Here is a 15761-nt window from a genome sequence, read left to right on the forward strand (position 1 = left end):
TTGGCCTTCCCTAACAAGTACGCTTCTATTCTAAATGGATTTTAATTATATCTTGCAAATGATACAATAACCTTTGCAATAACCAATAACACTTTGCAAGAGTGATGAAAAATAAAACGTTTGTTGTAACACTGACAATGCTAAGTACGTGGTGATGATGAGAGGGGGTTTACTGATGTAAACAACAGCCATGTTGAAAATAAATAAGTACTTCTGGAAATTGTCTATAAGACAATTCCAGTTAGACTATTTTCAAATTGTGATTAGAAATAATACAGTTGAGAGAAGATAGGAAATAATCGTGCTCTGATCTCAGAATTTGGTTCCTTATTTAGCAAGATACAATGTTTTCCTATGGCAAAGAAGGGCTATAAAACACCATTTTATGTTCTCAGTGCCTGAGTGATGAACAATTCCTGTCCTAATCTATTAAAGAGGCAGAACCAAGGAGGTCATAAAGAAAAAAACAATTGGTTCCCTATACAGATTTTTATTATTACACTATGAAAGTATTTCATTATTATGTTGAAAATTTGCAAGTTTTGAGTACCTATAAAGTAGTAAACATGCAAATAATCACAGTAGGGGAGGAAAACCAGCAGGTGGTTTATGCATATTCACCTCCAGGTAATTTATGTATATTTGACTCTAGAGAGCTTTGTCCTAAATATATATTTATTGTAGCTCCTTAAAGTCAACTTTGAAGCAAGAATCAGAAAGAGCACCATCTGGTACAAAATACATGGCTACCCGTATAAACATAAAGACAGATGCTTTCTGTAAGTGAACTTTAAAGTGTCTTCCACGTGTGTTTTGATGCAGAATGCATTGCAGTCACATGCCAACATATTGCGGCATGGCAGGGGACGGGGCTAATCCTCTGCAAGTCATGCAACCCTCTCAAACCCTGGGGTGAAATTCAAGTGTGGTTCACTTGGCTGGGACACTATTACCAGCGTGCTGCAGTCCTGCCTTCTGTGCTTGAACCCATCCAGGATAAATGCCAATCCCTGATAAAGAGAATCCCTGATTGCCCATGGATGCAAGTCAAGGTTGCACTGGAATGGGTTGGGGCACGTTTTCATGCTGCAAAGCTGAACTCGTGGGTGTGAGCAGGGCTGGCTGCCGAGGCCAAGGGCCCGGAGGCTGGTAGGTGGCTGTGTCTGACTGCTGTCCACACCCTCCTCGCCTAAAAACAGTCCCTGGCCCCAAAACCAGCCTGCTGCTCCCTGCAGCCGGCATCCTCTGTGCCCTTCTGCCTCTCTGGATGAAGCAGGCATTTTATCTCCGTTAAGAAATAAATATTCACATGTGTGTGTGTACCTTGGTGAAACTGCCTTGGAGTCTAGAAGGTGCTTTTTTCTTTTATCTTCTCTCAGGTATTTTCAGAGCATGGATTTTGACAGCCACTGCTCATGGTTCAGGGGAAGAACTGGATCTTGCTTTGTCAGAAACCATTTCAAGGTCCTTATGGAACCTTAAATACAATTTTAGCAAATTTGTATATGGATGTTGACAGCTGTGTGAGACAATTAATATCCAACATATATTTAATACTAAGACACACCCATTAGTTAATATCCCAAAAACACAAGGAAAGGACTTAGGATCGTTTCCATTATTTGCAATGGTGCAGTGAAGTGATAAAGAGATCAAAGCCTGTATTCTGTCAGTTCCCCCAGTATGGAGGGGTTTGAAAGCTGGCTTGCAAGCAAAGCTGAGTTAATAGAAGAAATAACAATTGATGATTTTTGAATATATCTATAGTAAAGAAAAAGACAAGGCTGTTAGCATAGAAACACATTAGAAAAAATACATGAAAAAATTCATGAAAAATTTTGTAAACTAAATTATGTGTATATGTAAATGTATATACATGCCTTATTAAATTTCTGTAAAACTTTTGCCAATTATATTAATGCTAATTGCTTTGCACCAATAAATATAAGTTATTATAATATAATTAATGACTTGAAATCACACTTTGTTAAAAGTATATAAGCTAGAAAACATGCAGAATAAAAACTTTTTTCTTCTTAAACCCTAATCACGTGTGTGTATGTCACATCCAACCTAACAATAACACCCCAGCAAATGTGTTTCTTACTCAACTTAACTTGTCCTTAAATAAATACACTGCTTAATAAGCTTATTGAGATTCTAGAAAAATCATCCATTTTGCTGACAGAATAATTTATTCACTACCTCTATCCCCTCCATTTCAGAAATTATTTTCTTAAAATATACTGAATTTTCATTACCATCATCATTCCATCCTGAGTAGTAATGATTAGCTCAGAGCCCATTATTTTACACCTGAGGTTAGGATTGTTTGAATGAAAACACAGGTAAATTATATAGTGGTTCTTTTCCAGGTACGCTTGGGAAGCAATGCTCTGTGATGGTCAAGTCTTTATTTTGAGGTTTTTTAGAGATGATTTAAGAGATTTTAGGAACAGTTTATTGCTCTTTGAGCACACCAGATGGCACTGTGTGGTTGTCGGTGAGGCCCAAAAGAAACCACAACGAGTAACAAGCCTGTGTGGAATTCACAGGCAGGAGGTGCTAGTAAAGAGACTGTATTTGTCACCTGTGTAGGGGATTTGGGTCAACAATAAAAGCTGTCACAACTCACTCGCGTGATAGGAACCCATTGCTTAATGTAAAATTTTTAAGAATAAGCCAGAATTCCTCTCATCATTTGTGAGAAGAAAGCAAGAGAAAGAAAAATCTTCTGGCTTTATTTTTTATGCCAGAGAAATAAAAAGACTACAGATTAAAACAAGAAGAATAAAGAAGATTTTTTTTTTTCTGCTTATGATTTACATGTAGAAAAATCTGAGATTCTCTTTCCCTCAGTGACCCTAAATGCTTATATTTACATTTAATCAGCTATTGATGTTTCAAACATAAGCCTGTGCTTCTCTTCCTGTAAACAGATTGGTGCACCAGCATGGAGCACAGGTAATGTGTAAGAGAACTGTGGAATTCATTCTTCTGCTTCCATCATCCTGAATTAATGGCATTCAAGCCTAATCCTGGAAGTCAGGGAGGACAATACAGAGGGCATTTTTCCAAAACAAATACACTTTCCATTATATTTCTAGGATTTCTCTGACAGTCAGGCTTTCTCTGATTGCTTAAAAAGTACAAGCAAAGTATTTTCCAGAGGTTTATTGTGAAATACATTACATTTTTGCTGTATTTTCTTTAATGTTATTGTCAAAAAATTCCTGTCCAAGCTAGTAATATCAGCCTATATGTTTGATTATTGAAGTAGACTCTGTTTAGTTTATTGAGGCTCTGTCCTCTCAACTAATTACAAAATACTCAGCAAATATTTGAATTTACTACTTATCTCATTCCCTCAAATTAGTGCATCTCTTTGTTTAACAAATAAGTTCACTGTTCTTGCCCTCAAGGTAAAGCATACACTGCAATCTCTCTTCTGAAGACAGTCTGAATACCAACCTTTTCTAAGTGAATCAACAGCTGAAAACAGTTTCTGTAGATCAGTAAAGGCAGGGAATTTACTATATTGCACTAAATACCCCTAAATAAGCTCAAAAATTATGTTTCACTGGACATGGTTTAGGGCTTTGTAGGAGTTTTTTAGAATTTCAAGTTATAACATCATGTACTACAGGATGTTAGTACTGTAGTAACTAACTAACATTCTCAAAAATTTTAGTTAGTAACTAACTAACTAACTAACTAACTAACTAACTAACTAACTAACTAACAGGAAAACCTCAGTTATGACAAAACAGCAGAATGTTATCAGAGTCAGGATGGTTCAGTTATCTTCTGAACCATCCTGACTCCATTCCTTTATATCACATTCTTTTTTTCAGACATAAGATCACTCTTAATACCTTAAGATTTGAAAGAAGTTTAAATAAAATCTGTAATGCATCAAATTAGGCCAGCAGAACTAACTAAACAGAAACATAATAGGATTTTTCAAAAATAAGATACTAGCTCATTCAAACCATCAATATCTGACCTATAGATATGAGGTATCTTCAGAACTATTATGATGATTAGGTGTCTTGATTTTTGGCCTTTAATTTTAACATATTTATTTAAATTTGTTTTTAGTGATATTTAAGTCAAAATAAAAACTATGTATTAAAGCAATAACCTTTGGTTATTCTTTGCAAAAAAACAAAGCATCTTTTATGTTATTAAAAGTGCTGATATGAACAGTCATGAATCACTGTAACTTCCATGTTTTGATTTAAGAAAATACATTAGCCTGTAAGTATTAAAGAATACACTCTAAAGTGCATATTCCCAGTGTGGAGGCAGCAAAATACCCCATAATTTCTTTCCAAAATGAAAGGTTATGCCTGACATGAAGTACATACATTTCTTACTGTTCTTCACTCAGTTTTCAAAGAAACAACTATTTCCAGCCAGTATTTGAGCAAAGTACCTGTACTGGTGTCACAAGTGTAAAGAAATTAAAGGCTCTCCCTTGCACAGCAACTGATTTTGTTTACTCATTTCACTTCAGGAAGGGTGAGGAAGAAATGTGCTGCACAGAGTGGACTATGCAATTGGAAAAAAATGTTGTCATTTACCTTTCGCCCACATTTTGAAAATTGAAAGAGAAAGATAAGTTACAAAACTTTTTTTTCATTTTCACTTTAGTGCATTTGGCTTTCTCACCCACCATTGGTGTAGCTTTGCTACGAGGCAGCTTTTTAGTTGTCTATAGTTCTCATCCTTATTATCACACTTATTGTTTGACCTAGAAAAGGGGATTTTGCCCACTAATCTGTTTAGTAATGCAAGCAGGGTGATAAATGTTGGTGATAAATAGCAAAGTGTTGTAGGGATTTTTTTTCATAACTTAGTATTTGGTATCTTTCAATATTTATTTATTTTTAAATAGGAAAAATATCTTCTGAAGCATCAAAAAAATGCAAGTTCATTTCAATTCCACTGAACACTTTCAGTCAAATAGTAATAAAAGCCCATTGGAAATCTTAAAACTCATCACTAAACATTTCTAAAATGTTGTAGACTGATTTCTCAGGTTACATGCTTAAGGCAAGTAAGTATAAGCTTAAAAAAAAGATGTTTCTCCAAGGCAGCCATAAGGATATTCTGATATTAGGAACTAATTTACAGACACAAAGATGTTTGTTTTTCTGAGGAAGGGTTTTCTATGAATGATGGGCAGGTGTTGGCTAGTGTCCCAGTGGCTGACAAAAAATGCTAATCAATACTGAGTTGAAGAAAGCTCTTTCAAACAAATAATGATTTTTACTCTCTCCTCAAAAATAAATTGCAGGAAAAGAGTACACTGAGTTTGAGAACTCTTCCTTCCATCTGTGCTACCAGGAATTGTTCCTCATCTCTTACCAAACCAGCAATCAGACTTACTGGAAAGAAAACACTGACCAGAAAATCAACTTGGCTAAATTAGGCTGGACACATCTGAGGGTAAAATTAGGTCTCTGGCACACTGGTTTGGTAAGTGGGTCAGCTGTTTTGCAACCAGGACCCACCAAGACGAAATGGTATGTAGAAGAGGAAAAACACCACATAGTCATTCCACTAAGAATATGTATTGCTTTCAACTTAATTAAAAGTAGGACAAAGATCTTTCTAAGTAATGAAAAGTGTAATAACAGAAGAAAAGAAAAAATAAGCAAACGTATGAATTGATTAATTATTCATGACCATGTAATCAGTAAAGCAAACAAAAATTTCCTGAGGTTTAAATATTTACATCTTCTGCTGAGAAGTACCACAGTTGTAATGACAAATACAGGTAAGCAACACTTATAATTGCAGTGTGCAAATATTTGGTAATCATTGAGGCAATGTTGAAAATTGACTCCTTCATGAATGTAAATATGATAATTTTGTGTAACATAAGCATCTGACTGAAAATTCAGTTTTCCTATTCCTAAGCCATTTGTAAGAATAATGATCCTTTTGTTTTTCCCACCAATTAGACATTTACCTTGAACATTGAAACTCTATTTAGACATTGTGATTATGTCATTATAGCCATATTTATGCTTTAACTATAAAATCTTGGGGTTTTAAACTCAATATGAACTAGGTTTTTACTGCCAGAGTTCAATGTTGTCATCTTCTCTGAAATTCTTGCCTAGGAACACAAGACAGTTTTTTTTTCATTTTCTGCTACCAAATATTCTTCTGATAGAGTTTCAAGCCTATATGTGCTACTTCTAACAACAAAAAGGAAAGATGTGTTCTTTATTCTGTCAGAGGATGAGGGATACCTGAATTGTGCTACGTGGTTCACCTATTGCATCACAAACAGTACGTGCAGTGTACATCTGTGTTCAAGCTGTTACTTAACAAAGTTCATCCAAGCAGCCCACTCATGCTCTCTTGCCATATCTAAGGGAGTCCTGCTGGTGCACAGCCTCTGGAATGGTATCTCTAGGACACTGTGGACACTTGTGTCATGAGCTGCAAAGATGAAGCAAAGCAAGCTCGGTGTATGAGCAGCAGTGACAAGGAGGTTCAGCCACAGTTTCCTCAGTCAATATTAACAACACCAGTGAAGCAACAGTAAAAAACACAATAGCAGATTGACTTCTATCCAGTCCTATTTACTTTATTTTCCCACTTTAGGAAACAGAAGTGACTCTGTAAAAGGTCCTATTTGTATCAGTAAGGTCAACAAGAGCTCATTCTGCACATAGCTCTTGAAGGGAATTAATAGCAGATTTAGAAAGACAAACCTTTAGCATCGATCATCCTTTGGAAAAGACTTTTGGCAGCCTGGCGACTAACTCACTGGTGATCAGTGCAGTTACTGGAAAGCTGACACTCAGGCACAATGCTTCAGCCTAACTTGTGTCACATCAGATTGATTTTTAGCATCCTAAACACTCACATTTCCTTCTGGCAATATGTGGGTGGATCTCTGAACATGATGGGCGCCTTCTGTTTGATCCGATTTGACCAGATTGAAAGAGGACATACAGGTCAGGAACTCTCCATGTTTCAGGGCATAATCATATCTAATTTTCTAATAGTCTGGTTCCTATAGAATGCTTTTTTCCCCTTTTTAAAATCCCTATTAAGCCAAGTTGAAGAATTGATCCTGCTGTACAGAGACAAACTCATTTGCCTGAAATCACAAAGCTGACCCCAGTAACAACAGATCTATCCCTGAGCCCCATTCTCACCATTCTTCTCATCATCTGGTCAAACGTGTAACGGAGTCAAAAGCCTCATTCAACACTGCCTTTTCACACATTGTGCTGTACAGGCACAAAATCAGACTTTCTCTGCAGAAGCCATAGTTCAGACATTGGGTCTGGGTCATGAGTGGAAGGGTGTCAATGCTCCCAATACAGAGAGCATGCAAAAGGACATACTAAAGTAATTTGCTGGAACAAAGCCCATGGCAGAAGACAGGGCTTGTCAGCACTCTTGTAGCAGTATAGAAGAAGGCAGATACCAACAACATTAGCTCTCCAGCAAGGAAGCATTGACCAAAGTCATTGGAATGGACTCACTGTTTTGAAGGATAGGGAACATTCATTGCCTGTGAGAAATACCACGGACTTCTTTTCTGGATATGCCACTGCCCAATGACTTCACACCTTTCTCTGCCTCAGTTTTGTCATCTACAGAACTGGGAAAATGGTGTTGAGTCTCTTTGCAAAACATGTAGAGATCTGTGATGGGAATGACCTACTTAATCCGAAAATATCATTTGTTGTTAGGCAATTGATAGTTGGTGCAGATAATTCAGATTGCTACTGTGGCTTTTCCCTGTGCTGTTAGAGTGAAACCTCTGCCAGCCCGTTACGAAGCGATGTGTGAGTTTGATGATGTTTGTGACGAGGTGTAGCGTCTCCATGCCTTATCTCACCTTCCTGCCTCCCCTGAGAGCTGGCTGGAGCAGAGATCAGGCGACTAAGCGCAAAGCGGGTTCTGAAAATGGGAGGAGTGTATGTGCAAATTCTGGGAATCCACCTCAGATCCCTACCCCACCTCTTCCCACCACCCCCCAGTGCCCGCCCCCAGCTTCAGCCTGCTGCCTTAAACTGCTGCCCCCTGCGCTGGGCTGGACATTCTCGGCTGCGGACTGCGCCAGGGGCCCTGGTGGGACAGACGCGATGGGGCTGAGGCTGTGCCGCTGGGCTCCCCTGGGCTCGCTCCTCGCCCTGCTCCTGTCCACCAGCACGGCGGTAAGTGAAGGGACAGCCTGAAGGAAACTGCGTGCTAGCGCAGAAAGGGGTCTTGGAGAAAACCCACTAAAAACAGCCCTCTTTTCTTCTCTTCAGTACATTGCTACCAGAGAAAACTGCTGCATACTGGATGACAGATTTGTAAGTACCTGAACAATTTTCTTTTGTCTTAAGAATGTAACTAAAGCTTTTCTATGCTGATTATTAACCAGTGTTATCACTTGAACCCCATCATTGTTTTCTGTACTTATTAAGTGTGCTTTGCTCAAACCTGTCATTTACTGATAGCAGTATATGCTTGGTAAAAGTGGATGAAAGCACATATCCAGCAGATGCTACAATAATGGCATGCAGTTTTCTTGCTGCGTGCATGTAGTGCCTCTGAAAATTCAAAGTCTGCTGCTAATGCCTGCCCTTTTTTATCCTTTATCATTTGTGCCAGCAGTGACTGAAAGTTCCTCTGCCCACACATTCTGCTCTGCTTGCTTTGCCCTGAAACATTGACAACTGTGTCCCTTTATTCCTTAGGGTAGCTTCTGCCCAACAACTTGTGGCATTGCAGATTTCTTTGCTAAATACCACGCCACTGTGGATAATGACCTGCTGGAAATGGAGAGACTTTTGCAGCGTGTTTCTAATGCCACAGTAACAGCAAACGAACTGATCCAACACATCCAAGACCTCTATCCTTCAGAAAAGCAGATATTACCAAGTGAGCATATAAAAATAAGCACACAACTGAAAAATATTATTTATGTGGTTTTCTTTTTTTAATTTTCCTAACTACAATTATTTTGTACCTTTTCTGTTTTACAGATGCACTTGATGATTACACTCAGAGGTCCAGGAAAATAATTGAAGAAATTGTCAGATATGAAAAGACTATATTGTCTCATGAAACTACTATACAGTAGGTATCTTCCAGTTCTTTAGTCAGTGACAATTCAAATTGTTTTCTTTCTGTTCTTTTGTCAAGTGCCAAAAAGCCTCTCTCAGAAAGGTTTTTTGTGCTCTTGAGGACACTTCTGTCCACACTGGCATTAGTAGCTACCTAGCAAGACACAGAAGGATCATGAGGATCTGATACTGAATTCTCTGCTCACCTGGACAAACTTAATTGTGCAAGAAGTACAAGATAAGAATTGCCATGAAGCCTGGCAATATTTTTATTTATGTTTCCCCTGCTGTGCCAGCTCTCCCTAAATTTTTTTTCATGACCTTTGGAGGTCATGAGTTTTTGCTGTAAAGCAGAGCATGTGGAATGTTTGTGCAATCATTTACTCTGGCCAATTTTGTTGCATACATCCATGAAAAGTAGCTCAGTTACCTAGTTCTAAACCATAAGTAACTATAAACTTAATGATAGTCTTTTATAAGTAAACATTGGAAATAGAATTGAAAACATCATTAATCTTACTAAATCTTAAGGATATGTTTTTTGACAGACCTCTGCTTCTATGACATTATGTCAAAGATTTTCTTAGGCATTCTGACACTTTCAGCAGTTTATTTAGAGCACTTATGTTTTACAAATACATCCATAATTGAAGAGGAGTTTATTCTTTACATCAGGAGAGGAAAGTAAAACTTTCCATAGAGTTATATTAATACATTAATTACTGGTTAGAGTTTTGCTGGTTAGAGTCAAGTTTTGCATATGGTTAAGTTTTGCATGAGGTTAAGCCTGTGCTTTCCCATTTTGCCTGTCCTTAACTCTGAATACCAGTGCTGAGAGAGGCACCCCATTTTACAGGGATGCATTAGATCCATGAGGCATGTGTCCAGGGGAGTGAATAGGAATTACACATTCTCAAACAGCAGGTACAACAATCCATTTTTGTGTCTTTCTGTCCAGACAGTTGACAGACACACATATAATGAACGGCAACAGGATCACAGAGCTGAAACAGAAGATTGCCCAGCTTGAGTCACTCTGTCAGGAGCCGTGCAAGGACCGGGCTGAAATTTACGAGACCACTGGAAGAGGTGAGCAGAATGTTCCCTCTATGGTAGAGGGTTAATTCACTATGAGTGCTGCTGCTTGGCATCACAGCAATGATTCACTTGGAATCTTGTGGGTCATAGACTTCTGCAAAGATACATAAAATTGCACATTATAAAGCCAGTCAGTACAGATTAGATGATCTGCAGGCAAGGATTCAAATGGAACTTAGTTCTTGCTTGGCCTCTTTGGCCAAAATACGATTATCCCAAAATGTGTGCTAAACACAAGGGATGTAACTGGAGTTTCCATGGACCTGGGACTAAGAGAAGATAACTCATCAAATTTCTACTAAGCCATGTTGAAAAAAATGTAATTATTCCATTTGGTCCAGAATTAACTTTCTTTGTTGCTGTGGTAATCAATGCAATGACTATGTTTTACACTGCTTAAACTCTACATGAGACTAAATTCATCTTCACCTTACACAAGTCCTGTGACCCTCAGTAGGGTTTTTTATGGCAATGACATTGAACTGTGTGGACTCAGTGGCTTAATTTGCAACAATGGTATTTAGATAAGTTGCATTTCTTGCACTAAAAAAGTTAAAATATAAAATAAATGTAAGGATAGAATTGTAGCTAGATTGGAAATGATCTTTGGAATATCTTTACTTCAGATTGTCAGGACATTGCAAATAAGGGTGCAAGGAAAAGTGGACTGTACTTTATCAAGCCTCAGAGAGCCAAGCAGTCATTCCTAGTCTACTGTGAGATTGACTCATATGGCAATGGCTGGACAGTACTACAAAGGGTATGTCACTTATGTATTATTGCTGTAAACAATCTTTTTGCATGAGTACTGTTTTTATTTACCTACATATGATACATATCTTTTTGACTGAGGTTTTTATTTTTTTTTTTGGTATTCTTTCTCCAGAGACTGGATGGGAGCGAAGACTTCAGTAAAAATTGGGTTCAGTACAAGGAAGGATTTGGACATCTGTCTCCAGATGACACCACTGAGTTCTGGCTGGGCAATGAAAAGATGCATTTAATAACTACACAGTCCACTCTGCCATACACCTTACGAATAGAGCTGGAGGACTGGAGTGGCAAAAAAAGGTATTTGCTTATTTTGCTTCTGAGAATGACAGCTTAAAACCTCCTGCTCCCACTGCTGCATCAGTTTGTACTGACAAAAGGTTGCTCCTAAAAATTTATGAACTCTTAGACCAGATAACGTGTGCATGGAACTGCTTTGGCTCCTGAGCTTACAGCTGTGACAGCAGTCACTGGGTGTTGCAGTCACGTGGGCCTGTCATAAGGCCACATGCTGTCAGCACTCATTTATTAGGCAGAAAGAATCTCCTTCTTCTCTCCAAGTTTCTTTGTCTTACATATCTTATGGACTACATATATGTGTGTGTCTGTGTGTGTCTGTGTGTGTGTTATAATGTAGATATTTCATACATCACTAAAGACTAGTAATCAGAAAATATGTCGGGTACTGGAGCACAAAAGTTGATCGGATGTATGTCACTGAACTGAGGCCCACAGTCACATAAAAACAATCCGTTCTGAAATGCTAGGATGCAATAAATGCCTTTTCTGCAGTTTTAGCGCTGATGCATTTTTCACTTGTGCATGTGCTGGGAATGCAGCATGCCCATGTTGAGCCCTGCCCTCTGTTCCCAGCACTGCCGACTACGCTGTGTTCAGAGTGGGGAGTGAAGAGGACAAGTACAGACTGACCTACGCCTACTTCATCGGGGGTGACGCCGGGGATGCCTTTGATGGATTCAATTTTGGGGATGACCCAAGTGATAAATCCTACACCTACCACAATGGCATGCGGTTCAGTACCCACGACAGTGACAACGATAACTATGAAGGCAACTGTGCTGAGCAGGATGGATCTGGGTGGTGGATGAATAGATGCCATGCTGGCCACCTCAATGGCAAATATTATGTAGGTAAGTGTCTTCTGAATGCTTATATCCAGGACACCACGTTTCAGTGACAAAGGGAAATGAGTCGTGTTTGTAGAGTACACTTTGCCTTCTGGATTTTCCAAAGCTGGCATAGTCTGTTCTTTGCAATAATTGTTAACACCAGTGGTAGGAATTTGTTACTGCTCTCCATTCCAAAGTGGGATAATCAATCCTGAGAGAAACAAAATAGGGGGAGAAAGAGAGTGAACGGAGTCTGTTAGATCATCCAGGGGTGCCATGGAGGTGTCAGGACCAGAAAAATGTATGGGCACTATTTTAGAAAGCTACCAACTGTTTTGCTCCAACTGGTGTTTCCTAGGTGGTGTGTACACATCAGAAGATGCTGGTCCTGCTGGATTTGACAATGGCATTATCTGGGCAACCTGGCGTGACCGGTGGTACTCCATGAAGAAATCTGCCATGAAAATCATCCCATTCAACAGACTGTCAGTGGATGGACAGCAGCACAGCTTAGGCAATGTCAAACAGGTTCGAGCACAGGGCCAAGGAGATATTTAAAATTAACACAGAACATTTCAATAATAGTTGAAACACTTCAGTAATAATTTTAAATAGTGAGCATGGACAGCTGAAGTTAAGCCCACTGCATCTTAGAGAAGCTGGCTTTTTTTATTATTTTGTCACAGTAGTAGTAGTCACATTAGTACTTTAATTTTAGTGCACCTTCTACATTACTGTTTCTTTTAATGGATGGATAAATGGATAATCTCATGATCAAGAATAATCCCTTGCTTTTGTGTATATTAAATGCTGCATTTTTAATTTCCCACTAATATAACTATGTATGGACACTATCAACATGTCATCCATCGTAGCCTTATGTACTTCTTTCATTAGAAGAACATTAAAATACTCTTTTTTTCTGTTTTAGGTTGGAGATGCATAAAGAATGATTTGAAAAAGACCAGTCTGAACAGGAAAAGCAAATCTTTTCTAAGACACTGAACTTAACAAACATTACACAGTTCAGTTTTGACTACAAAGCAGCATTGACTGTAAGATACCCAACCCCTTCCCTGAGCAGTGCTTACCTTTGTTGATGGTTGTTTTTTTTTTTTCTGTACACATTCTCAATAAATTTTTGATTATTACAAAAAGGCCTGAGTTTGTGGTCTGTGGTCTACAGCTGGCCAAGCAAGGCAATGAAAACTTTTGATAGGTGGATCAAACCTACTTGATTCAGTCATTCCTGAATTTCACACCAGCAGTTCCTGCTCTTTGTTTAGACTGATGTGTTCAACCTATTTCTCCATAAATGTGGCAAGTATCCATAAGTTTTCAAGTTTTCTAATAAAGTTGTTTGGTGACATAGATCAAAGTACATAGCAAGTTGAAAGTAGCCTACTTTACTGCTGAAGACTATTTAACTTAGGTTACCACAAAGTAATGAATACATTTTTAGTTGGGATGTGCTAGGTAGTATCAATGACCAAGAAAAGGTATTTTACTCCAGACCATACACATTAACAAGTTTGTCAAATTTTACTCGGAGTAAGTTTCATTTCCTATATGACACATAGTAGTACACAAATATTTTAAAATTGCTTCAACGTATTCAGTGCCATGCAACCAAGAAATAATAAAATTTGCAGCAGAAATTGATTGCGTTTTACTTGTATTTTCTTTCTCTGGACCTGATAATAATTTCCCATGTGATCCACATCAGCAAATCCACAGCACAGGTCATGACCAACAAAGAGTTTGCAGTGCTGTCTGAATGTATCTCCTCAAAATCTGATGAGTGCATTTGAGGGATGTGTTAGCAAACCAAATTAGGTTTGTGAGCAAATTGCTCAACAAAAGATACACCCAGAGCTAGAAACTATAACTATCTCAACTGATGCATTAAGTAAAATAGGAAGTGTATCCTGGTCTTTATATTTTTAGCTACTTATGAAAGACCAGAAGTTTGCCTGGTACCTCTAAATAGCACATTCAAGTGCTTTATTTTAGAGACAGGAGGACATTTCAGTGATAAAAGAGACCTTACAGTCAGTTCATGCTACCTCAGCAGTTTTCCAGTTTTGATGCCCAGATGCCTCCTGAGGCTGGTGCTGAGCATCTTTCCTGAATCTGAGTCTCCACATCACAATAAACTGCCAACTCTCTCTCATTTTTATTAAGATTTTGACATAGTTGAATTTTTTCTCTTGGGCCAAAATTTAAGAGGAAGACAGGTTTCTCAGGAGAGAAGAAGGCCTCATTAGCTAGGGTCAGATGAGGTTAACAATGGCTTGAGAAGAGGAATGACCCCTCCACACCACTGAACTGGTATATTTGCACAAATCTGTTGCACTCGTCCAACCAGCCATGGTGCACAGCTCCCTGCCGGCCTTGACACTCAATTCCTCACCAAGCAAAGCAGTTTTCCTCATGACCATTTTGTGCTGTAAGGCCTCTCCTGTTGCTCCATGGAGCTGAAGCAGTATGTGTAGAGAGGCTGGAGAGAAGGATGGAAGGGAAGGGTTGGCAAGCCCAGTCTCCTCCTTGTTCTGCCAACACCACTTGAGTAACATTGGTTGAGTCCCTTCCACTTTCTGTTTTCAATTTATGCCACCTATGGCATGACTTTAGGTTGATATTATTTATATATTTGCAACATGGATTTAAAAAGTATTCTTTTCACCTCTGTATTTACACTCTGCTAGATGAGAATTGTTATTGCCTCTCCTGGTTTAGATTTTGGCTGCAATTTGATGGCCATCTGCTGTAATTACACACATTTCATGGATATGAGTTGGCATTTTATGGATTGCTCACCCTAACCAAGATCAGCTTATTCTTCCAGTTGGTTTGCTGATGGGTATCTTTAAGTTTTCAAAAATCATTTTCATCTCTGGAGAGAAGCATTTGCTCCAGTGCTCAGAAGGGTCAGAATCAGCAAATCCAAGAAGCCTGATCTTTCAATGAAGTCCTATGCCAGAGTTAATCAGTGAGTCTTCAGGGTCCCAGCCTACTGTTGTGTTCTCTGGGCCCTGGAAGAAATCTAGCAACACTTGTGCCTCTGGAAGCTCCTTGTTAAGGTTTCCAATACCATATTTCTCAGAAAGAGGCTGGAAAAGACCTGGTTTTTCTAACTCTTAAAATAGAATAATGCTCTCAGTATTATTTTTTGCAAGCAAGTACATTGCAATTGAACTTACTGCCCCTATTTTGTATGCTGAGAGCTGAGCATATTTCTCTTTTCTAAATAATTTCTTATCATACATGACCCTCAGACTGTAGCCTATAGTAAAAGTTACCTGTATTTAGAAAAGTCTGTACCTCTCGCTTTATAAAAGTTTATTAAAGGATTTGGTAGCCTTTGTTTCACACCTTGAGCTTTCAGTGACTCTTCCAAAGACCACTGGAGCACAAAAAAGAAGAATCTAACTCCAAAAGTAAGAGGAAAAGAAAAACTGAATGAGGAAGATGTAGAGGAAGAAAGAAGCAAATAAAGTGGATTGACTGCAGGACTTCTGGGTTCCTCAGTTCTGGGATATTGCATTGGGAAAATGTGGGACAAAGTGCTGGGACTGACTAGTAATGACTTCAGAAGTGTTAGGTAGTCTGAGGAGCATATGAAGAGAAAGTGAAGATGAGAGCTGAGTCTGAAGGAGAATAAAGTCTC

At 38.6% G+C, this 15761-nt stretch overlaps 1 protein-coding gene across 1 annotated transcript; it reads left to right on the forward strand.

Annotated features, from left to right (window-relative positions):
• The first annotated feature begins 8079 nt into the window (after positions 1–8079).
• Positions 8080–13248, forward strand: FGG (fibrinogen gamma chain). Its single transcript, XM_058024530.1, has 10 exons — positions 8080–8195; positions 8292–8336; positions 8724–8907; positions 9012–9105; positions 10051–10181; positions 10817–10950; positions 11077–11261; positions 11835–12112; positions 12450–12619; positions 13023–13248. Exons 1-10 carry the CDS (start codon positions 8124–8126, stop codon positions 13035–13037), a joined length of 1308 nt encoding a protein of 435 aa, XP_057880513.1. The 5' UTR covers positions 8080–8123; the 3' UTR covers positions 13038–13248.
• Positions 13249–15761: the final 2513 nt, after the last annotated feature.

This window comes from Melospiza georgiana, chromosome 5, assembly GCF_028018845.1.
Source record: "Melospiza georgiana isolate bMelGeo1 chromosome 5, bMelGeo1.pri, whole genome shotgun sequence".
Lineage (NCBI taxonomy): Eukaryota > Metazoa > Chordata > Aves > Passeriformes > Passerellidae > Melospiza > Melospiza georgiana.